This window comes from Neodiprion virginianus, chromosome 4 (genome assembly GCF_021901495.1).
Source record: "Neodiprion virginianus isolate iyNeoVirg1 chromosome 4, iyNeoVirg1.1, whole genome shotgun sequence".
Taxonomy (NCBI): domain Eukaryota; kingdom Metazoa; phylum Arthropoda; class Insecta; order Hymenoptera; family Diprionidae; genus Neodiprion; species Neodiprion virginianus.
Window position 1 is genome coordinate 33,415,461 of NC_060880.1, and position 24,182 is coordinate 33,439,642.

The 24,182-nt window shown below is 39.0% G+C and overlaps 3 protein-coding genes across 6 annotated transcripts; all 3 read left to right on the forward strand.

Annotated features, from left to right (window-relative positions):
- The first annotated feature begins 23 nt into the window (after window positions 1-23).
- Window positions 24-20,461, forward strand: LOC124303546 (prenylated Rab acceptor protein 1). 3 transcript variants are annotated; one of them, XM_046760872.1, is made up of 5 exons: window positions 25-325; window positions 752-985; window positions 1,120-1,319; window positions 13,510-13,522; window positions 20,451-20,461. In XM_046760872.1, exons 1-4 carry the CDS (start codon window positions 234-236, stop codon window positions 13,518-13,520), a joined length of 537 nt encoding a protein of 178 aa, XP_046616828.1. In that variant the 5' UTR covers window positions 25-233; the 3' UTR covers window positions 13,521-13,522; window positions 20,451-20,461. The 3 variants fall into 3 exon arrangements, with proteins under 3 accessions (XP_046616827.1, XP_046616828.1, XP_046616826.1); XM_046760871.1 differs by lacking the exon at window positions 20,451-20,461 and having other exon boundaries at window positions 24-325; window positions 13,510-13,553; XM_046760870.1 differs by lacking the exons at window positions 13,510-13,522; window positions 20,451-20,461 and adding an exon at window positions 1,403-2,567 and having other exon boundaries at window positions 31-325.
- On the forward strand, window positions 2,425-5,656 carry LOC124303544 (UBX domain-containing protein 4). The gene is made up of 7 exons (XM_046760867.1): window positions 2,425-2,566; window positions 2,928-3,062; window positions 3,219-3,667; window positions 3,811-4,083; window positions 4,183-4,494; window positions 4,636-4,871; window positions 5,045-5,656. Exons 1-7 carry the CDS (start codon window positions 2,485-2,487, stop codon window positions 5,181-5,183), a joined length of 1,626 nt encoding a protein of 541 aa, XP_046616823.1. The 5' UTR covers window positions 2,425-2,484; the 3' UTR covers window positions 5,184-5,656.
- On the forward strand, window positions 8,164-22,524 carry LOC124303545 (homeobox protein MSH-D-like). 2 transcript variants are annotated; one of them, XM_046760868.1, is made up of 5 exons: window positions 8,164-8,726; window positions 11,467-11,601; window positions 17,074-17,315; window positions 20,487-20,623; window positions 20,755-22,524. In XM_046760868.1, exons 1-5 carry the CDS (start codon window positions 8,525-8,527, stop codon window positions 20,993-20,995), a joined length of 957 nt encoding a protein of 318 aa, XP_046616824.1. In that variant the 5' UTR covers window positions 8,164-8,524; the 3' UTR covers window positions 20,996-22,524. The 2 variants fall into 2 exon arrangements, with proteins under 2 accessions (XP_046616824.1, XP_046616825.1); XM_046760869.1 differs by having other exon boundaries at window positions 8,164-8,657.
- Window positions 22,525-24,182: the final 1,658 nt, after the last annotated feature.

Sequence of the window (24,182 nt, forward strand, 5' to 3'; positions counted from 1 at the left end):
TGTGTGGTAGTCACATGGTAGGAACTGCGTTTGTAGTAGGGGTTGATAAGAAGGTGGGGATAACTGAGCGGCACGCATTGACGGGTCAAAAAGAGGGGGCGATAGCTACGAAAAAATAAACAAAAAAGAGAAAGGAATAGGTTGGAAAAGGTTGAAGAATAGTGCGCGGTTTACTTGTCGTCAGTCAGCTGTTTTGGAAATTCAAAGCGTGTAGGACTGAACAAGATAATACGATGGCCTCAAAAGATCCGTTGATAGGTGACGTGGAATTATCGATGATGGATGAAACTCAGACTCACTATAACCAGCCCTATTCTTCAAAGGGGTAATTTAAGTGGAATATAAAATCATAATTCTTTATCTCGTGCGACGAGAGAACGAATCTTAGAAATATGCATGCGTGTTCATTTCACCAGCTACACCAGCCTAACCTAACCTAAATTAATTTTTACTGTCAATGCTGTCAATGATACGGGACATTTATGGTTTGCGTATTCCAGTCTGATTTAATTCAATAAATACGACGCTGATAATTCTACTTCTTTGTGTCAAAAAAAAAATGATAATTACATTGACAAAATTTCAACCGAGTTCGGAATTTAATACTACGTTTGACACACCCTATGACTACAGACATATTTTTTAATCATAAATGTGATCTCGGGAATATTTTAGCTTTTTTCAAAATTTTATGCCTCGGAGTTGGAAATCTGGCCCGCAAATGAGTTTCTTTGCCATTCCTGTTTTTCAGATTTGAACTGCCACAGTTATCACAACTTCCTCTTGGTCAAATGGGCTATCCTCAAGCTCAACAGTGGGTGCAACAAAGGCAGGCTAACATTAGGCCCTGGAGTTTATTCTTGAACACAAATAACATCAGAGCACCTCCAAGTTTTTCTAGGCTTACCAAACGAATTATGAGGAATATTGAGTACTTTCAAAGCAATTACTTATTCGTGTTCCTTGGTCTGGTTATCTATTGTTTGTAAGACATCATGTTTATTATATCTTTATAGAATATTTACAAATTATGTTATTGTTTGAAAGAAATTGGTACGATATTAGCAATGGTAAATAGTATTTTGACCATTTTTTTTACAACGTTTTGTATTTTTATAGAATTACTTCGCCGCTTCTTTTACTCACTGTTGTCTTATCCCTGGGTATTTGCTTCAAAGTTTCCCAACGGCACGCTAAGCAGGAATTAATACTGCTTGGTCACAAGTTAACGCTAGCTCAAGTTTACGGCCTAGTAGCTGCGTGCTCTTTGCCTTTGTTTTATCTTGTTGGCGCAGGAGCTGCTTTATTTTGGGTTTTGGGTAAGTTTTGACACAGTCACATTTAAATACTCCATATACTAATTACAGAAGAACGAAAACGTAACACTGTATGTAATTTCTAGGGGTTTCATGGTTTTTGATAACCATTCATGCTGCTTTTTATAATATTGACTCGGTGCTATGTCCCGGTGAAGATGAATTGGAAGCACTAACAGTACACGAAGTCTAAGGAACGTTAGTCAATCATAATGGTAATAATAACGATATTTGCGAATATTTTGACGAGAAATTATAAATAATATAAACAGGTGTTCACGACGGATATCAGGACGAAACATCTGTAACAAAAATTTAGTCAATATATTTATATATATAGATTCATAGGCAAATCTACACGTATGTAATACATATAGATATACATAAATATATGAAAAATAAATAATATATATTTTGCTCATGCTGCATGTACTAGTATATCCTACAAAATAAGTGTGAGTTAAAACATGAAAAATTGATAAGACGATACTTCCGAGTCATTTATACCAATTTTTGCTACAATGATGCCTCTCTGCAATGCAACCTTTGTCAAGCAGATAGCAATAAATATTGATATTTGGATAAAACAATACTGTCTCGTTCATTTGTTAAGATGTGTTCTACCGAAATAGTAAAGAAAAAATTATCTCTGCATAATATAACGTATATAGGTCATAGAATGTCGTACACGTCGTTAAATGAGTCTCAATTTCAAATCTAACTTTCACTGTGGTGACAGGCTATATATTTTTAACTTGAGATTCAAGTCGGAATAATCAGTTGAATCATTTGAGAGTTTAATTAATTGACATGTACTTCGGTCACATTAGAATAATCCCAAATATCTTTCAGTTTTGCCTGCAATACTAGCTACAACTGTTACATATAACGAATGTTTATTCAATAATCAAAAAAGAAATCACCAGGCAGTAGGTTGGATAATTTCTTAAAACAATCGTTGTCATTTGTTGGGTAGTTCGATTACAGCGCACCTATCATCAATCCCCAGCAACAGGAAGACAAGTCGTGCACAAAACGCGAAACGTCAACTTGGCACATCAAAATTTCTAGTGTGATTATCAGCCGTCTTTTCGACGTTGCGTCATCAGTGTCAATATTCGCAAAGGAATTCACGTATATTTTTTCAGTGATAATCAAGAATTAGGAAATGAAGTGGTTCGAGGGAAATATTACAGAGGCAGTGGCGGCATCGAAATCGCGAAAGGCGATTTTTGTTGTGTTCGTTGAGGGTTCGTAGTTTGATGTTTAAGGTTATGTCTCTGCTGAATATTTCTTCTCGCATATTTTTCATAAATTTTACTTCTATCGCTTGGCGAATTGCCTCAGATTTGAATGTCTAATCCATTGTCAGCTTAATTCGCAAGTGGACTGTATAATCATTTTGTTGATACAGATGTGTCAACACTTTCACCATATTCGTTCGAATTTTTTTTTGCTTAATCATCGTTATTATATGATTTTTAGAAATTCGTCATACGTTTCTTCCTTTTCTTCGACATACTGCAAAACAATATTGTTACTTCAATACTTCTCATGAAATGCACAACTTCAAGTAATTCAAACTTTATTTTGTTCTCGGCATACATGTAGGAAAAGATGACGCGTCATCGAAAATTGCTAAAGTAATTGACAGTGAAGAAATTTCATCTCGATTAGAGCGGGATGATTTTGTTGCTGTCAAACTAGAGGGAGGCTCAGAATCCTACGGATTCTTTACACAAATTTGTATCCTTTTTTCCTACTACTTCATTTACAGAAACATGAAAATTTTGCTGGACACATGACCTACAATTCATGGATGGAGTTTCAGTTAAAAAGAAGTTTAGCCATTTGTCATCAAGTTATATCCACTTAAAGTTATACCTTGACAATGGCATTCAGATCAATTGGTCCCAATTCCATCTATGTTTTTCATCGGCCAAAATGGAACACCGATAGAGATAATAGCTGGGGAAACGAGCGTTGCCGATCTAACATCGAAAATTGATACAATTCTGAAAAAAGCTGATCCAACGTCAAAAGATTCTTCTACAAGCTTTATTCAGGCTGAACAAAAGTCATCGGCAGGTAGCACAAGCTCTCTAAAGAATAGTGAAACAGAAATAAGCGTGATCGATTTAGAAAAAACTGAATCGGGAACAAGCATGGCGCCAATACCTGCCACCTCACAGCAACTTCCAAAAGAGGAAATCAAAATTGATAATGAGGACAAAACTGCAATCCCAGACATTCTTGAAACTGAAATAAAGCCTGCCCCAGCAAAACTGGATTCCCCATCCACCAGTCAAACTGCTACTGAAGCAACTAACAAACCGGAGCTAACAGCAGAAGTAAGAGTGCACATGAAAACGTGTTTGAGAATATGTTAATTATTGTTAAAGACACGGTATTGAGATCGATTTTACTGTGAGATACAAATTTCATTGATAGTAGATTCTGTTCGCTTGAAAATATTCTGCGTCAATGTTTTTAGGAAAAGGTTGAACGCGCACGACGACTCATTGAGCTGCAAAAAAGACAGCGAGATGAAGAAGAGGCTAGGAAGGTTCGTGAAAGGGAAATTGAGAGGAGAAAAACTGGGCAAGAAATGCTGAAGATAAAACAGAAACAGCAAGAATTAGAAATAAAGCAGGCCTATGATGAAAGAATGAAAGAAAAGGCAGCTGAAGCTGCTGCCAGGGAAAAAGTCAGGCAGCAAATTATGCAAGACAAGCTTGAACGCAAGCAAAGGGAACTTGATCAGCAGGTTTGTATTCATCTGCTATCCGAAAATTCTCAAGAACGCTGTAGCTGTTAGTATGAAATACATTTTTAGATGTTATCTTTACCTTTCACGTATCCACAGCGGCAGTACGGACAACAAACTCCCATACAGGAACAGCCGAAACCGCGTACACCTCTTTCAAGTGACTCTGGAATCGTGCGAATCCAATTTCGACCACCCAGTGGCAATCCACACATGGGGCAGTTCGAGTCTACAAGTACACTTGGAGCTCTTCGTTCTTATGTTCTCGATAACATCGAGTTACCCTTTAGACAGTTTGCTTTGTCTACATCGTTTCCAAGAAGAGATCTAACAGTCGACGATGATGCCAAAACATTACTTGAATTAGAATTGGTTCCTACAGCTGTGATATTAATTCTGCCGCTAAGAAATGTACGTTCCATCAGCTGTAATTACTATTTTCGAGTGAAATTTAGCAGAGTGGTCACCTTTGGAGTCAAAGATGCATCTCTATACATGTCTTATACGATTATGCAATAAGGTGAAACCATGTTATTGTTTTTCTTTTTTCAGACCAACAGCACGACTGCGGTAACATCAGCCCAGGATGATGGCTACTTGTCGCGGTTAATGTGGGCAATTTTTGCGGGTGTACTTTCTGTGTACGGCTATATAAAGGGATATTTTACCAGACCTCCGGCATCTTCTGCAGGGCATCAAAGTTCTAGTTCAACTTCGGGTGGGGTTCATCCAACTGCCAGCAATACCGATAGTGGCAATTCAGAACCATCTCCAAGTGCAGCAGCTGGGTGAGATTTTAGTGTTGTGCAGTATATTTTCTGGTCACTAAACACCAATGATGGGTGGTTCCAGATCAAGAGACACAAAAGTATAATGATAAAAGATGAAACCTTTTTTTTATTACGATTACACGAATTGCGACCAGTCGTTTAAAATTATCTATTTTTTTTTCTGCTTGCAGATTACTAAGGCGTAATATTGGTGGTCAAGGAAGTGCAACGATAAGGACACAGGGCAACGTGCATAGATTACACTCGGGTGGTGATCCGGATAATGATGAGAATAACACTTGGAACGGAAACTCTACTCAGCAAATGTGAAAGTTCAAATATCCGTTGAAAAGTCGTCTGAAATTATCATTCGTGAATAATTATACGATTACGTTGTCAGAGGATTAAAACCGGAAGTGATTAGATTGAGGCAAAAGTCATCAGAAAAAAAAAGAAAAACCAGTTCGATATTTATTTTCACGACTATTTTTTATTGAATCACATTGTAAAACGAACACGTGATTACCTACATTTTTTCGTAATGAAGTGTAACGAATGTGCAAGAAACAAATTGTCAACAGTTCTTATAGCTCGTTAATAAGTCACACCATGTTTCTTCCGTTGTTGAACAATCGAAGCTTAGTGCTGCTACGAGTATAATTACCATAATTTTTTTCTCTATAATACGGTGATTGGATTTCAAAAACGAAGGCGCAAAAAAAACGGCAACAATTCTAACTTAATATTATATCTTATCTATTGTTAACAGATAAACCACATAATAAATAATCATTTACAATTATTGAAATTATTATTGTGTCAGAAGTTTTTTTTCCTGTGTCGAAAGAGCTGCATTTGTCATTGCATTACCTTGAAATAACAATTTTACTACAGTTTCTCAAAATATCACAACGTTCTGCCTTCCAGGTATTAATATCCACTACCGTTATTTAGTTCCCCAACTGAATGACCACTTATTATACGTATGATTTCAATGAACTTCATCAATACTTAAGTCGCAACGGTTTGTATTACAGATATTAATGTCAATCAAGCAAATTGAATAATGAAGCAAAGACAAAAATTGCGGCATTATGACATACCTACTCATTATAATATATTGAATATTTTTTGATTCGATACGGATTGATATTAAATTTCTTTGAATTATCATACGATTGGGTGATATTAAAACCAGGCTGAAATTTTCAAATTCACTAACAGTAGATACATAACGCCCGTTTGTGGATATATTGGTTTATGTCACTCTCAATATTTGACATTGAAAAAGGATGAAAATGTATTATTATTCAAGGAGTACGAGCATTATTATTTTTATTTCTAAAACTACAATAGTCGTCTAATGTGAAAAATGAAAGTTACGTTAGAAATGTATACATAATTATACATAAATATCTATATGTATGTGCGTGTACGCAGAAGCATAATAAAAACGAAAGTAAGGCATATATTATACATACATTCCTATCGTGAAAATTGAAGAAAAGAATTCAATTCAGGTAAGTTGAATTGAAAAAACCAAAAAATTATTCAAATAAATATAAATTATTCAATTAACGCAAAAGAACAATTCTTTTAATTACCGAGAACCACACACCGCAATAATTAAACCTTTTATTAAACCACATACCTCTGTCGGACAGTGTTTTTTCTCTTCGGAAAGAATTGTTACACTACCTAATGTATTCCAGGTGCAGCGCGGGCTGAAATCTGATATCGAATATTTCAAGTGCTTAATAATTTTACGGATAATTGGTGTTTGGGTCGACTTGTTTCAAGGGTCAAGCGTCCAGGCAGTAAATCAGATTCTCTAATCACTAGAAACTTGCGAGTTAAAGCATGTGCACCCTGCAGTTTCTTCGGTGAACATCTTTTTCGGATCATCTTTCACTGCACTGACTAACCCTGTAGTTTGTTTTCTCAGGGACAGCTATAGTGAGAAAAGCACGGACATCATTTCAGATTTTAAGAATTTTCTCGTATTCGCTAATGATTGTCAGCAGACACGTGAAAAGAAATTTTTTTTAGATCTTACAACACCCCTGGTGAATATAAGGACAGCACTTTTTTGGAGTTGAATCTACATTACATTTTTTTCCGTGCAGCTGAAGTGCTTAAATTGTGCCGAAGGCGAATTTTTCTACTAATCTCATTCAAAGTTGCACGGTATAATTAATTCACTGTGCACCAATCTTTTTTCTCTGGTAATGTGCATGATTTGAAGACATTGTTTTTGGGACGTATTCTAGGAAAAAATCATGTCCGAGACGATATCCCGCAATCTTTCGATTACTTGCACAAATTTCTCACTTATAATATATCACGACAATCGTTTAATCCGAATCATCCAGGTATAAAATTCCTAATTGTTACTGATTTCCCGTGAATTGCGTATTTCTCTTTCCTCGACATCACGGTTTCTGTTCTCAAACAAAACGTGTCGAGTTCAGATTACGTTGTTGCGTGCGTAATAGATCCGACGATTTCGGGTGAGATGCAGGAAAATGAAATAGAGAAATAGATTGCAATAATGGCTCACTTCCTACACAAAATTTGGGGCGGTTATTCCCGGAAGTATCCCGAGATCAAAGAGAACCAGGATAAAAGGTAGGTGCATACTTTAAAGAAAATGAATAAAATTTCGAGAAATAAAGAATAAAAAAGGATAACGAAGAATCGAAAAAGAGGAGGAATTATTTCCGAAAAATTAAGAGCCACGTCTTTTTCCGCTCCAATTACCGCGGCGTTCTCAAGAACGACCTCAAAGACAGGCAACGATTATGTCGGGGCTTTTGTATCGAAATAATAACGATAATAATATAAATTCAGAGAAAAGGGAAACAAAGAAATGAAATAAAATACAAGAGGTACTACCATCAGGACCGAGGCGTGCCTTGTGACAGCGGCGATAAATTTGTGGCTACCTCGTTACTGCCGTTTAGTGGTCGAACCGTCGTGATACGAGATCATTAAGATTCTCGAAAGCACGTGTGAGCCAAGCCACTCCCAGCGCTCCCAGAGATTGGCTTCAAGGCGAATGACGTCACCTGCATGTGGGATTTTGGAGCCGCCTCGAGCATCGAGACGGCGAGAAAAAAAGAGGGGGGGGGGACGACGACGAGAGGAAAATCCTCAGGGGAGAAAAAAGGCGAAAATAAGAAGAAAACGTGATTAAAAAAAAAAAAAAACATGTCCCGACGTCGCTATTCTAACAGTGACTTCTCTAACTAATCCAGTTAACAAGAGGTGCTAATAGATCTGCACCACTGAGTTGCGTTTTAGTCCTCGCGAGTGCCGCTACGGCCAAACACTTTCGGCTATCGATCTGTCTATCGACATGTGTGGACCCTGAGGTTTTTGTTTGTGTAAAGTTTATTATTGTAATACTGCAAGTACTCGAAATATCGTGCGGATGTTTTCGCGGTATTTCTTTTCCGATCCGAGCAATTATCGCTGGTACCGCGTTCTCCAAATTGAATCTGAGCTTTCGGCCGCTGCGCGGCGGATCTGATGGTGATTTTCAAGAGCTTTGTTTGTATGGTGACAGTCTGCAAGAAACACGCGAGAACAGTGCACGAATATATTACGAAGGAAGTAAGACACTCGTCAAAAAGATTCGACTGCATGCTGGGATTAATTCGCACTCTAAAATGGCAGACAGCCTGATTCCTAGGCTTCTAGTTTCCAATTCATCAAAAGTGTCGATTCATTCCGTCGAAAGTGCGAAAGCTGCGGCCTTTAGCATTGACAGGCTGCTCGCACCCTGCAAAGAATCCGTTCAAGGTACTTCTACGACGTTTCAGGATCAACAGCCGAATATTTTTCGCAATGAAACTATCCTTCGATCAGAGTGTAAGTTTTTTAAGGGATCATTTCAGTGTAAGGGGTCGAAAAATAACTGTTTTTCGCGATTTTTTTTTTTGATAGTCAAAATACGCCACTCAAACTGATTTTTTTAACGTCAAATCAAAGACTCACGAAGAAAAGAAAGTAGGTTTTTTAACATAAATTATTATTTTTTTTTACATCTATTTTATATTGTTGAAAATCTTTTTTAAAAAAATGAGCCCCCACGGTGTACACGATTGTGGCCGTAAACATTATATGAAACAAAATTTGTAACAAGATTATTAATCAGTATGACAGACGTTATGTCTTGCTATGGAGGTTTTTTTTTATAAATTGACAAAATGGCGGTGGTTTGAAGGAAAACTATCGAATTTAGCTTATTTTTTCGACAGTTTTTAGTTTAAAAAAAGGAGACGTTAAAAAAAAAGCATTCATAGCAAAATAAAGAAAGGCGTGAAGATTTTTGCGTCCAAATTTGAGACAGATAGCTCGAAACCTCTTCCTTTGAGACCGTACACCATTTTGAAAAAACGTGTTTCGAGAAAAATACGTTTCAAATTTCGAGAGCGGAATTTTCATATAAATTATCTTCTTCTGATAAATCGGCGATGCCAGGTCCATACAATGTATTTTCCGCTTCCTCCAATTACTCGTTATCAGCAGCAATTTCGTTTCGCCGAGCTGTCCTGGCTTCTTTAGAGTCGAGAGAGCTTCGGCGGCTAGCAAATGAGATGCGCTCTGCCTTGGATTTTGCAATCGCTTTACTAAAGAGAATCGGCGATTGATTTCCTGTGCAATCTTTATCAACGGACAAGAATTGATCTTGTTCCGATCTGAACATAAACAGTCAAGACAAAGTTTAAAACCCAATCCGCGAATCTATTTTTTGTCAAATTTAACGTCACCATTACACTTTTTGCACTTGAGCAACCGTTGAAGAGCAACGAAAATTAAACAAATTTCAATCGAAAAATAGCTAAAACTTTTGTCAATTTTCATTTCGAAGTCCGGAATTTTTTTTGGCTAGTTAGGTTTTGGTTACCCTGCCGCATAAAATTTTCGGGCGTTTTGTTCATCGGTCCGTTCACACTGGATGTCGAAAACGCACTGACGTGTTTGGCAAGTTTATTAGCGAAGAGTTCAAAAGGAATAACGCACTGAGAGACAAACGTCATTGAATCAACTAAATGAGTGGTCACAGGCGGCAAAGTAAATATTTAATTTATTCAATAACATTTTTCTCTCATTGTCAGTGCGCTTGAACGACCAGCCGGAGTTGAGGTCCCTGGCCATTTTTTTAACAAAGGTAGTAGTGACCAAAATTATTGGAATTTCGCCCCAATAATTGAACGGCATGTTTATAAATGTCTATTCTAATGGATAATGCAAAAAAAAAAAAAAAAATGATCTTTTGAAAATTCTACACTGAGATGATCCCTGAAGCTTGTCAGACGATTGTTATTTCATCTAGTTTGAAGTCATTTTTGGGGCCAAATAGAAGAATAACTTGTTTACAGGATGGCCGGATGAACAATTACTATTTATATATTCACTCGTGGTCATTTTACGTTATTCATTATGGGTACATTTTGAGGGTGCAAATTCTCTGCGTTTGAAGACTCAGCTTTCCCCGATCAAAGGACAGTTGTTTGGTGATCTAGTATTTGACTTTAACAGTTGAAATTAAAATCGGTATCAAAAGTCTGGATCCTTATAAGCGGCAAGGGTACAGCAATTTGTAGAATAAATCGGAATCAAAGTTATAGAAGGCGAAATCAATTCTGCAATTCAATTGGTTTAATAATCCTGCGCGTTATCAAATTTTCATCATATGTAATCTATCGTAACTGATTGCACTTTGTTTTATGAAAAATTCACTACTACTGTACTGATTTTTTTTTGCATTTTCTTTCAACTCGGTTACATGATGAATTTAAGGAAGTAACGCAACTACCCACGTCGCTTTTCATTGATTGTGTGTACGTGTATATGTGTGTCAAATATGACGTCGACAGCTTATCAGCGGTATCAATGAATTTATTTTAAGCGCCAGTTCGATATGCCTAAAGAAAAGAAGCCAAGATTTTATTGGAAAGGTAAAATATGTCGTGTAAACAAAAAACGAAGAATTATAAAAAATGTAATAGCCTGCACGAGCTGTCACATACGTTGAAATTTCAAAATGCGTATTAGTACTTTTTACTGTTTTTATTATTCCTATCATAAGTCACCTTTGAATATTATTAAGCCGGATAAATGATTCTGAGTATTTCATCTCTCTGCTGTTTACATTTAATTCTGATCTATCCATCAATTACGGAGATATAAGGAATAATGTGCAGCTAACTCCGTCATTTCTCATAAGAGGCCACGTTGAAGTGGCTTGTAAAGATATAAAAAGAATTACAAATATCTCGCTTAAAAACCCACCGCGGATCGTAAAAATTTGTACGAGTTCTTTTTACATTATAATCGAACATTCTGCCAAGTTTGGTATTTTTCTGTCCATCAATTCTATTTCCTGCATTACTTCCTTAACAGTTTCAGCACGCAGTATTACCAATTACGCGATAGCAAATTAATTATTACACTGCTAGAACTAAGTTTTCTTCAAAGGCTTTCAAACATTTTTTCAAACGTGTTGTCAAATGTTCATTAAAATCTTAGTCGCTATTTTAACTTTATTACCTTCAATTTTGAGTCGGAACAATTTTCTAAACTGTATGAAATGAACAATTTACAGCTACCGAACAAGAATCGAGGCTGACAAGAACCGTGCCAGACTCTTCGATGTCAGTGACGGAAGAAGAGGAACAAATAGACCTCGAAGACGTGGATATAGTTTGTTCAACCTCACCCGAGCCCGAAATCAGCTATGGTAAATAACCGATATTATTCTAACACAAATAATTAACTTGCCTGTTGTCGGAGGAATTTTACGGCTTTCATCCGCTTCTATAAAACTTGTACTTCGTGGAATGGCCAAGTTCGGATTCTGTACCAATAGCTGTATAATATTGGTATAAGATTGCTGTATACGATTATTCAACCTAAATAACGAGCATTGTTAATGGTACCTGATAATGGTAGTCAATAGATCGACCGATACAAATCTTTTTCCTCAAGTATACAAGAAAAAATCATGAAATGTAATTGTTTAACGCAAATAATTTACTTGTTCATAGAAGAATCCCGTTCGTGAAGCTTATGAGATATGAATTACAAAAGAATTAGTTGAACCATCAAAGACGAAGGTGAAAAAACCCCAGCCTGTTCGTCGTTGAAGGCCCAAAAAAATGGCACGACCTCACTATAATCGAATCTTGAAAGTTTTAAGTAAATTTGTCAAATATCGTGCCAATTACCCGGGAGATCGGTGGCTGCGCTCACTCCGCCGGAGTTTGATCCATGACTTCCGCCGTCGTGACGCCCAGCGTCGTTCACGCCCGCTCTGTGTTCTTCGTTTCCTGATGTTCTTCACTTTGCGCTATTAACTGCGCATTTCTCCTCCTTCCTTAGCTTCGGATGACATCCGTCTCCCGCGGGTGCCGCGACACTTCTTCTTCGTGTATTTTCAATTGAGATAAAATTCAAGACGTGCTAATACATGCGATCGGTGCTTCGAGACCACACGATCCATTCAATTCTACACAAGTAAATAATTTTGCCGCATTTTTTATCGGTAACTACACTCAATGATTAATAATCACTGGTTCAGTTCACTATAGTACAAATATTTTGGAATCCATAGCAATTGAGTGGATTGTTGTGGAAATCAACGCAAATTCACTATTACATAGTAACTTTAGAGTTGTACGAACGCACTTCAAGTACTCACAATCGCACGTGAAGTAATTTGAAGTCAAGTTGACGCTGATCCTCCGACTTGACGGGAAAAAAGTTCATCTGTCCTGTTCAACCGGCTCGTATTCCTTGTTGTAGCTTAGCGGATTTGTTTAGGCTGATTCACTCTGATTTAGATCGAGTCGGTGCGGTTCGGCGGCCGTAATAAATTCGAGGATCCAGGGAAACGCGACGCAAAGAATTATTCTACACTTGCGTCCTGCGTCCTGAAACCTCGGTCTCGGTGGTTGAGTTATGCGATACTCGGTACGAGTGCAGTTTAAGACGCAATGCGCAAGAAATGGGGGAGACGCGAGTTCAACCACAAAGCCATCGGAGGCAGCGTAAATCTTGAAGAGACACGCGAAGGACCAACGACCCGACGTGCCCGGAGATATCCAAAGAGATTCAAAGGAAAGATGAAAGTGGCTGGGACACCTCGTTACGACTCTTCCCCGTTGTCTTGTAGTCAAATTAAGTCACGTCAAAATATCGTTCGTTATTATCACCATCGTCATTCGACCGAGACGCTTCTTACTGGCCAATTACTTTTGGTGCGATCGAATATTCCAAATAAACTCGAAGACCTTTCAACTAACCGAATTTCCAGCGGCTACACTGTGTCAGACAAAGATAACAGCTGTACCTACTTAAATGATCGAAAGAATTCGACTTTGTCTGGTTTAATACAAGAATCTAAATGACCGATTACGATTTCTTTGAAAAACTAAACCTCAAATGCGCGACTGCAATCGGCATAGCGTACATTCCAAAATTCTAAGTAGTACTTCGGGAATTTTCATAACACGTTATTTTTACTGGGTCTTGCACAGAATCGATTACGAAATGTTAAAGAATTGTTATCTTCGGTTTATAGACTAGGAATATTTCGTGGCTGCACGTCTTGTGTCCTTCTGTAAAGGACTCGCATCAGACGCGCGAGATATCGGATGAGCGTTGGAACGGGAAGGGTGTGAGTGAAATTAGCGTTTCTTATCGGACAGTTTTACCGTGCGCCTTTCACTATCCAGCGTCTCATTCATCACTGAATAATTAGGAGACAAGTTCAGCGTCACCCGCAGCAATTAGACAAACTGGAAGGCGTGGCATTCTATTCCTGCGGCGAAGGCTCGTTGCTTTTGCTCACGTCGTATAAGCTCTGCTCTGTTTTCTTCTTTCTCCAACCCGCTCTTTTTGCAGGTTCAGGTTCTCACTTCCTTTCGGTTACCCTTTGAGCTCCTTTCTCGACTCGCAAGCTTGGAAATCACCGATTCGGAACTGCGTTAACGCGACACCCTGTCTTTCTTCTGTTTTTCGTCCTTCCGGCGCACACATGCGCGCGAAAGGAAAATTTTTTTTCTATTTCTCGGTTTAAATCGCTTCTAATTGTTTTCACTAGTATAATTTGAATGAATCACACGCTAACGAAACGCTTGTTATTTTCTTCAGAGATGAATGAGATTATTTACGAGAAGCCGTTACTTGTTTCTTTCTTTGTAAATGTTACGAAATAAAGTCGGAATCTAAATCGCCGGATATTAGCTGGGATAAATAGGGTCGAATTATGCGCGATGAGCGAGGTAAAGATCACGACATAAAGTTTGTCGTGTAAGCTGTGGGGTGATAACTTGCCCTGATATTCACGGTTTCGTAATCGTCGTGGAACGAGCGATAGACTTTTTTCCTAGTTTCAAATCTGGGAGGGGCAGCGGAAGAAAAATTGCAGCGACAACTATACGACTAGCTTATTAGTACTCATTTGATACATCGCTAACACGATAAAATCAGGTTTGACGAATATTCATTACCCAGTCACACCGGTTCACGCTCAATTAATTAAAGACCGTTGTTAATTGAGTTGTTCCAGAGTCGACTCGACCGGCACTAAAGTCCTACGTCTTCGTTCTCTTGAGTCGGTATATTACATTATAAACTGTGTCCACAAGATGATGAATTTAATCGAATTAAAGTTTTACACGTGTGAAAAGACGTCTGAATCAAGCATTGAGATTTCTTATTTTGCTATACGATATTTCATTGTTTAAAAAAATAATCGAAGAAATCGTTATAATGATTTGAAACTTGGCTTGTTTTTAGGTTAGTAACATTGGGGAAAGGAAAAGAAATCGATAAGACTGTCTCCAAGTCCCAAGAATATTTCAAATTTGTAAATTCAGAGTAGGTTATACACTACGAAGAATTTCATTTGTCATATATATATACGAGAAAATTGTAGAAAAATGGGTATTTTTTGCAACGGTTTCAATATTGTTAGAATTAATCAGAAAATAAAGTGCAAGTAATTATTTAGCATACCTAATTATAGTTGTCAATACTATATTTTTTGGTCATTGAAACACAAAATTATTTTGTTTAGTTGCCTAAACCCTTGTCACTTAAATAAAAGATCGGTAACTCGTTACAGATTTTTTGTTTACAGCCACAAGACTCATTTTCATTTTGTACCCATAGCAAAAAGTTTCTCTCGGTGTACCCACTTCAAGGATTTCGCGGAAAATTTTTTCTCCCGCCTCGAAGGGGTGTAATTAGTCAACTGGTCGGAGTGTTTAGACGTTTAGTGTTCCGAAAAGTCACAGCAAAGCGACGGTACCGAGTGTCTTTACGTCGTCAAGTAAGACAACGTCGGAGCTTGTGCGAGAGTGCTTCCTTGGGCATTAGATGTGTAGGGCAGATGCTGTGATACACATTACACACATTGCTGGCGGGCGCGGTTAGTTAGGCAGCAGGGTACGCATTTAGCCCGCTCGTTTGGGTTGGCCAGAAAAAACGCGAGACGGCCGACAATTACGTCGCGATCTGACAATTAGTAGCCGGTAAACGATGCAGCGATGTTCCTGTTCCCGAGACCGATCCTTCCGTCCCGCGGGTTTCTCGGCATCGCTCGCTCCTGCTGTACTCCGTACTCTCGCCGTTTTGCGGCTCTACGAATAGTTCTCAAAGATATTTACTGCCAGGGCGTGGCTGAAATGTCACCTGAAATCTTCACAAATTCTAGCACAGTTCGAGACCGCGTTCTCAGACCGCGCGTTAAACGCATTTATCTACTCTCTAATTTGGGCCTCCATTGCTGCAGCCGGAGCGGCTTGCCTTTTTCAAAATTCGATAAGAGACTTCTTTCGACGTGGATTATGAGTACATGATATTCGATGTTGATGCTTGAAACTCGGGAAGTCACATAAATCGGTCTACACGATGTCCAGGGAGTAAGCAGTTCAGAATTACAGGTTTTGCAAAATGAAATGTCTCCTTGCCCTGTGTCAAAACCCGTTTTGTTCAAGCATCGTATATTAGAACAAGTCAACTTGCGAATTCTTTGTCTGTACCGATAAAGTTTTATTAGCGTTCTTAAACGTGAGATAGATGAAATTCAGAACAGAAAATAAGCGAATTTCGTTTTTACATTATACATTCAAGTGTTATTGGCGAAGATTCGCAAATTCATGCTCCAGGGCAAAGTATACGCGTAAATTAATATATATATATATATATATATATATATGTATAAACAAGACAGTGTATAATGAGGAAAAATTCGAACTTGAGTTTAACCTGTGCAGAATTATCCAGACCACTTTTAAAGATGACGAAAATTGTCAGACCACCTCAACAAGGTGTCGACAGATTGGTTTATTAAGTACACATTTCAAGTTAGCGGTTAAACTTCGTTTCAAATACTGATGGCGAAATTTCCTGATGTTTTGAGGATGGTGGGATACTCCTAAGCCGTCCTTTGCACTATACATACATATACAGAGGCACATAAGTGGGCGCGGAAATTTAAGAGCGAATTCTCCGAGTTCGGATTGTTCAATTATTCTCAACCTCGGACGTTTTCACGCCCGTGAATCGTTCGCGGTGGAATGTCTAATTAGGGTTATTCCTTTTCTCTCGAGGTTAATTTGTAGCCCAATTACAAAGGCGACGACCTCGTGTATTCTTTCAGCCGCAAACGCTTCCCCGGAATTTGTTTGCTTACCCCCAAAGCATCCATCTTCTTCGGTTTATTATTCGCGATGCAAAACCATTCGCGGAAACCGCTGCGACACGAAATAAAGCTTGAACACATACATATGCCGGTGGCTTGGGTACCAACTCACACTTCAAGTTTCAAGTTTCTAGCTCCGCGTGTTATACCCAACATGAGTTCCGCCAGGACGGAGAGTATAAATATCTCGACTTTATTCCGATGCATCTCCTCTCGACGTTTTGCTTTTATACGCACATAAGCATGCAGGCATGCATACATACACAGATATATTCACGGTTTCGTCCCGGTAGGACATTTGTCACTGCGTAACTGCCCGCCTCCCTCGTCTGACAAATGGCCAGATAATTAGAAGATGATCCCAGACACTTATAAAGTACGTAGTTGCGGTGGAGAACGGCTTGTCATGAAATTTCTACGCGAACACATCCGGCCGAATGGGTGAAAAAACAACGCTACCTGATACTCGATGTACAAAAATCTTGCACGATACTTTCGCAGAGGCCTGCACGAGCAGCAGTGGAACACACTTGTCATCGAGCAGCATCGCCGGGGATGACAACCCCTTGGGGCGACCCGGAAGCGGCTGTGGAACCAGCGACGAAGAGCGGAAGAAGCGACCACGCACCGCGTTCACTGCCGCCCAGATCAAGTCCCTGGAAGCTGAGTTCGAGAGGAACAAATACCTGAGCGTCGCTAAGCGATTGCAGCTGAGCAAAAGCCTCAAGCTCACCGAGACTCAGGTAGGTCAATTTGTCACAACTCGCGCGAAGTTCTACTTTTTGTCAGACAAATTAGTCTCCGCTCTGCTGGCGTTGATCCACGAATATAATATTATAGTGCACGTGCTTCTGTAACGGGAGTCGCGAAAGTGGCGTAAGTTCGGATCACGTAGACCCCCAAAAAGATCTTGAGGTAACGAATCTCTGCGCGTTCAACTACACGGGTGTGTGTGCGTGTGTAGCTGAGAAAATTTCAAGTGTAACATTACAGTTAATAGCGTGTAAAAATGGGATGATTGTTTGAAGGACAGTTGAGTCCTGTTAATTATCGTTGGCCTTCGGTGTCTAGGTTTGACATGAACAGACGACTGTCACTGAAGATTAGGAATAACAAGGTTATTGTCCGACGTTCTTTTGGCATGATCAACTGGATTCTACTGTTTAATCGGTATAGAATCCGTACACGTTGGAACCGTGATTTACTACTCAATACGACTGCACGGTAAAAGGAGGGTAAAAAAAAGATCTTCCGAGACTTTTTTATCATTCTTCAAACACGGTATCGACTCGCGTCGTAGTTTTTTTTTGGCAAAGACAGATCGTTACATAGTGTTTCATAAGACACCGAATCTGAGTGATGACGGCGACGACACGCCGTCGCCTGTAACCCGGAATACGAATCGTTATGAAGCTTCCGGTTGGCAATCGTCTCGAACCACGCCCAGGATGATCAAACTCTGAAGTCAGCTTACCAGAATATTGAGGAATAAGTTGATTCACACGGTTCGCTTCTGCGCTCCATGACCGCACAGGACGTTTGTTCGATCCTTGATGGACGCGTCGACGTCCTCAGAGAAGGAAGGCGTCGCGCCAACACGTGACTTAACAGATCCTTCGCACCCTCCGGTTGCGAACCTCGGAAACACCGGGCCATGCCCTAATAAGTTTTAAATACCGAAAGCTCACCCTCAGCCGTGGAATTCGGAAGCTTGGCGCCAGTGTGAAATCCGTACAAGAACATCCTCTACAGGAGCCGAGGAATAGACTGCTACAAGGTTGAAGTTGGTAACGTTGAAGCAGCTGAACATTGAATACAATCGCTATTTCGCAACTTTAGAATGACTGAATAAGTTCAGTTTGCAAAAGTTTCGCTTTTCTGAATTTCGAACGGTCCGTCATGATTCTTCCTAAACATGCATCGTTACATCGACATCAAGAACGTCGACCTCACATGCTGCGTTTTGGGGTGATCGTTAACTTTTCAAGCGTCTTTTTTAACTAATTCTGCACCGAACTGCTCCCGGAACGAATAGATAATTGCAATAACCGACTGAAGAGAAACACAAAACACGATAGTTTGAATTGACGATACGAGCGGAGCATCCGGACTTCCGCAGTCGCAGACTTGATCACCTGAGGTAGTTGTAAGTCTCCGGTTTTCCGGCGCTTGCGTCCCCTCTGCACCAGAATTTGGGTTCAACTAGAATTGAATTATGGGCGTCCTTTGACACACGTGTGCAGACGCCAGCGGAGGAGAAGATTCTGGCGCCACATTGAGGGCCGGTAACGCGAGTGGAAGAAATTAAAGACAACCGTAGTGAACTCCCCTATTAGCCCAATTAGCACCTCTCCACCCTCCGTGGTTCTGCCCCCTTGGAATTCTGAGTATTTCAATGAAGTTTCAATCCCACCACGAGTAGTATCCTTAATAATGTCTTCATTTTTCGTCTTCTATGCGAACGATGTGAATACGATTCTTACTCTGCAACGTCCCACGTTTGGTTCGGCGGCTTAACACTTCTAACAGGCATTAGTGATTTTAGTCTTGTATTGCGTAAACAGTAGGATCAAATTAGGCACTGATATTGAGCTAACGATTCATAAACGGAGTTAAGGTATACTTACAGATCAAGTGGACCCGGAGGAAAGTAGAGGATAATCTAGAAATTGTAGGCAAAAGAAGAAATTGTGTAGAGTATAAAAGACATCTGTTTGACAAAATTCTTGTCCGATTACCTTCAATTTCGAAAGTAGTAAGACATTTTCTCGTGTCGAGCTGTAATCTGTACGCTGGGAATTGGTCCGCACAGTAGAAGCGATTCTTCTTTGTCAATTCCTTGCCTGGGTTGGGTTTGGGGGTATAGAGTTACCACCTTCCAGACCTAAAAACACGGAGGGTGAAAATAAACGCGATGCAATATATCCTAATTAAAAAATCGACGCCTGTCTTCACCGTCCTGGTTCGCATGCACCAGCTTCTGGGCGGATAGTCTTACGGGGCGTCGGAGCGCGTCGACGCATCCGAAGACCATCTTTGCGGCTAAAAGGGAGCAGCCGACGGGTCCGTCGCAGCTTGTGCCGAGGCTGCAGCCACGGCTCGTTAAGACTGAGAAATATTGTGACAGTTATGCCGAGCTATACGTCTCCTCCGCGCTCTTTCTACAACCGTAGACTCGGACGCGAACGGATCCGTCCCCGGAACCCGCAAGACTCAATGCGACGCCTTCGTCTCCTCGCATTTTCACCCGGCACCCTGTCGCGACGCCATACGAGCCGTGACGTTTGTCATTACCGAGGTAATCGCCGTCGAAGTATTACTTCCGTTTGATTGATGACGAGGAACGCTCCGTCATGATTTTGGATTCGAGCGATTGACGGGTTTCAGAGAAAGGAACAAGAATTAGAATGTAATTTGAATTCGTCATTGGAGCCGGAATGAAAATAGCAGTTCCACGTCTTTTTCGTTTCTCAACGTCGCAGGAAAAGACTCAAGATCTACATTCTGTTGTGTAGACTATTTTTAGGAAGTGCAGGTTACATTTCAATACCACGGCTTCTTGGGTGAATGTAGCCAAACGTCACGTCTTGATGTAGTGCCTCGAAACACGCGTGGAGTGTCAAGTGTAACCGCACACCGTCTCTTTCTGGGGTTTCGTAATGTATTGATATGCCCATTTCAAGTGGGGTTCAAGGAAAAATATATGGCCGAAAAGTGATTTCAGACAGAGAAAATAAAAAACGCGGTTGATCACGCTGTGATATGTTAAACGGACTCCCGTAAGATAATTCCTGAATAGCGGAGCGACCTGTTGTTGCAATAACCTGATATTCAATGTTAACAATAGTAATAATATGAGCGAGTGAATATAGTTAAAGACACGTATGAAAAAATGTCCAAAATTTCTGTTACAGATTAAAATTTGGTTTCAAAATCGACGAACAAAGTGGAAAAGAAAGTATACTAACGATGTCGAATTGCTAGCTCAACAGTACTATTCCAGCTTGGGAATCCCAACGCCAAGGCCTATATTTGTTGGTGATCGTCTATGGTAATTGTCCGAAAGTAATGTAACTCATCAAATATTTTCAAAATTCCGCAATGTTTGCGAAATATTAGACACACACGGTATTCTTGGGTTAAAAATAAGAAAGGCTCAATCAGGAAACATCAATATTGCAGGTTTTTCAACTACCCGGGGCAGCCAACGCACCCGGGAAGCCCGTTGCTGCCGTCGCTGTCTCACCTGACTCCGATGGCTATGCCTCCATCAATGCCGAGTGTGCAACCATTGCCGAGCAATCTTTCTCCTGGTCAGCACGCCGCCATATTCCAGGGCCTACCTTCACCCCACTCTTTGCATAACGCGACGCAACGATTAGACTACAGACTTGTTCATCCTCATCGCACCGAGGAATCATGAGAACGGCATACGTGCAGTCGGAATTACAAGATTATGAAATTTGAATAACCGCAGTCGTCATTCAACTAAAAATTTGGCGTTCACAGTTTCGTTTTGGAACTACACGAAGGGAAAGAATTATTTGAGTCAAGTGATATTCGTTTGAATCAATTATGTAAATGCTAAAGTCAAATGTGGCAAACGCAATACTTATTTGATTATAACAAAATACTTTTGTCGGACGAAACACTCGTGACAACTTAATGTAGACCTGAATCCAGCCTCTGAATGATTATGCCGACTCTATCAATTTATTCAAAATAACACGGCGTGAGTTCATTGCAAATAATGTGAATTTTCTATCAAGAAAATTTGTGATTGGAATGACTGAAAATTTGATTGAACACACCGCGATCGTCCTGTTTTAAAAATATGAAGTTTTTATATCAAAACAAATTGAGCTTGTTTTAATACATGTTTTGTTAAGTCAAGAGTTCAATGATCGAAACAGGTGATGAAACTTGTTATTAAAAAAAGTCATTTGCATTGACTGGGCATTAGAAATATTCAAGATCCAACCAGTTATGCCAAATGAGCTCCGGTTGGATCAAAAAAGTACGGCATTCAATAGGTGTAAATTTGTTTGGCTAGATTCATGTACCTATTTTAACTGAAGTACCTAATTTTTTCTGTCAGCAAACATGCGACTTGGAAGAACAATAAATAAACTTCAAATGAAATGATATTTAGTTGATTCAATTTCGAAAACACATCAAAAGGTTCGCTCGAATCGATACTTCATACAATCGCGACAAGAAAGGCTTTTGTTAAATCAAAGCATTCGCTTGACTAAATCATTTTGACGTACTAACTAAATCGAAATTGTTAAATTGAAGTCATCGCATTCCGGACAAATAAGGGATACTAGATTCAAGTGAATGAACTCGGAAAAAATCTGTTTTGTTGGTTCAAGAATTCCTTTCCGTCTGTGTTTTAAAGCTACATACCGGTCTTCTTTTTTCGATTGACCAAACTGTTAAAATATTTGAAAAACTATGGGAAGCGAATGAAAAACCTGAGGAATGATAGATACGGAAATAACTCATGCGTACAGGTGTAGGAAGAGAATTTAAGAATAATTTTACGTACCTCGTGATTGATGCTGCGCCGTTTCGAATCTTCGCTTTTATATTATATATGTATGGGTATCTGTAATTGTGCAGGAGTTTGAAGAAATGGGATAATGAATATGATTTAAATGAGATATTTTACACTGAGAGAAAGAGTTTTTACGTATCTTGATATCTGTATGACAAAACAATTGTATTTATTTAATATTTATGTTTACATGAAGGATGATTTTTTTTCATATTTACAGTAAATATCTCGGAATTTATTATTTATTTTTACAACGGATGCGATGTAGGGTGGGTGCACTGCTTTCAATCACTGTTCTCCCCTTGCTCCACATTTTCAATGACAATTTTCACTTGGCAAATTTAGTTTGTTAATCTGGGGGAAGTTTTAAACTGAAACACGATAATAATGTGGCGTAAAATGAAAATGAAATAACTTCCAATGCAAGGCGCCAAAACAAAAAATAGTTCAAATGATTGTAACCGATGCACTCACCCTACTTCTCTATAAGACTAATGTAATTTGTAAATATATAAATAAACGGATTTTCACTTAAATGAAATTTGAACTAAATTTGTCGCTACAATCACGATCATCGCATTACGGCATGTCAAATTAAATTAAATTGTACGCATACTATTGAGCTAATTGAATCAGTCAATTGGAATGTGGGTTTACCAGTCAAATGTCGGCTCCGACTTGTCAATTTTTAATTTATCGATGTACTTTATTATCAAAAAACTCAATAATGTTGATCTAACAACACTTTATAAATTTATCGCTTGCTTGATACTCTCCCGTGTAGAAATTTTACTGGGCTTGCCCACTATTAGACTAGCCCCCGAACGGGCGGACCCAAAGATCGCCCTACTGTTGGGGCGCTAGACAGTGAATAGACAGTTTGTCTGTGAATAATTTTATTTGGGCGGGCTGTATAGCACCTGATTTTGAAAGTTATTAATCTTCCCTGTAATAGTTTCTACAACAAAACTGGCACGAGCCTGGACTGGGAAATCCCTGACTTATATTTTTGATCCTCATAATTATATCATTGTTTGATTCCTTGACTCAACAATCGATAAAAAAAAAGTTTTTACGTTGTAAGTACATATTTGCAATCGGACGAATTTGTTCTTCAATTATTTCACGACTTTAAGTGGACATATTTTTACATTTTTTCTTATTGGAAGACTATTATATATATATGCTTCATTGGGAATTCAAACCTTATTGTTGGTATCGTTTTTAAAGTTCCTCGATTTTTAGTAATCATTCGATTTTCTTGACTGCTGTAACAAAATTATACGTCGCCCCCATTTTACATATCCGCATGTTCCGAAAAGCGTGACCACGTGGCGAAATATATCGACGGACGCTGTACGCGTGTCGCGATTCCAGGTTAAGCAGTATATACACGCCTGATTTGCACGCAATAACAATAATACCACGTTTGCGATATACTTTTTACACGCGTGTGTATTTATATATTTCACGCTGTATCAATATAATTTATATGCTGTGAAATCGCGCGTCGAGTAGTTCGCCCACAGTATACGTGAAGTTAGGTTAAGTGAAGTGTGCTAATGGATAACAAAAGAAACCGTGAATTAACTATGATGGCCTTAGGATTGCAAATTCTTCATTTCCGATCTTTCTTGGAACAGGAAAAAATTGAAATAACTGATGATATATTTCAAGAATTGCAAAGATTAAAATCTTGCCAAACACCAATATTTTTTATTCACGACGAAAAACTCAAAGAATTGTGTGCAAATTATGCTAAATTTGAGGAACAAACTCTCCATGGTGATTTTGGTAAAACTGCTCAGTTTTATATGGTGTACGTAAAGCTTGTACATTATTATTTAACTCTTAGCAGAAGTATTCGTTTGGGAGATTTTGAGTTATTCAAAAATATTTTACCTAAAATTACAAACTTATTTTTTTTATTTAATCACCAAAATTATGCAAGATGGACGGTTACGTATCATTACAACCTTATGAAAGTTGCTTCAACTCATCCAGGGCTAGAAGAAGATTTTAAAAAAGGGTTCTTTGGAATTAAACGTAC

Excerpts from the sequence above, each read along its gene's own strand:
- LOC124303545 (XM_046760868.1), top strand. The coding sequence starts at position 8,525 with ATGGCAGACAGCCTGATTCCTAGGCTTCTAGTTTCCAATTCATCAAAA. Across the intron at positions 8,727-11,466 it reads AACTATCCTTCGATCAGAGT|CTACCGAACAAGAATCGAGG; the intron begins GTAAGTTTTTTA and ends AACAATTTACAG. Across the intron at positions 11,602-17,073 it reads CGAGCCCGAAATCAGCTATG|AGGCCTGCACGAGCAGCAGT; the intron begins GTAAATAACCGA and ends ATACTTTCGCAG.
- LOC124303544 (XM_046760867.1), top strand. The coding sequence starts at position 2,485 with ATGAAGTGGTTCGAGGGAAATATTACAGAGGCAGTGGCGGCATCGAAA. Across the intron at positions 3,063-3,218 it reads CGGATTCTTTACACAAATTT|ATCAATTGGTCCCAATTCCA; the intron begins GTATCCTTTTTT and ends AATGGCATTCAG. Across the intron at positions 4,084-4,182 it reads AAAGGGAACTTGATCAGCAG|CGGCAGTACGGACAACAAAC; the intron begins GTTTGTATTCAT and ends ACGTATCCACAG.
- LOC124303546 (XM_046760870.1), top strand. The coding sequence starts at position 234 with ATGGCCTCAAAAGATCCGTTGATAGGTGACGTGGAATTATCGATGATG. Across the intron at positions 326-751 it reads CAGCCCTATTCTTCAAAGGG|ATTTGAACTGCCACAGTTAT; the intron begins GTAATTTAAGTG and ends CCTGTTTTTCAG. Across the intron at positions 986-1,119 it reads GGTCTGGTTATCTATTGTTT|AATTACTTCGCCGCTTCTTT; the intron begins GTAAGACATCAT and ends GTATTTTTATAG.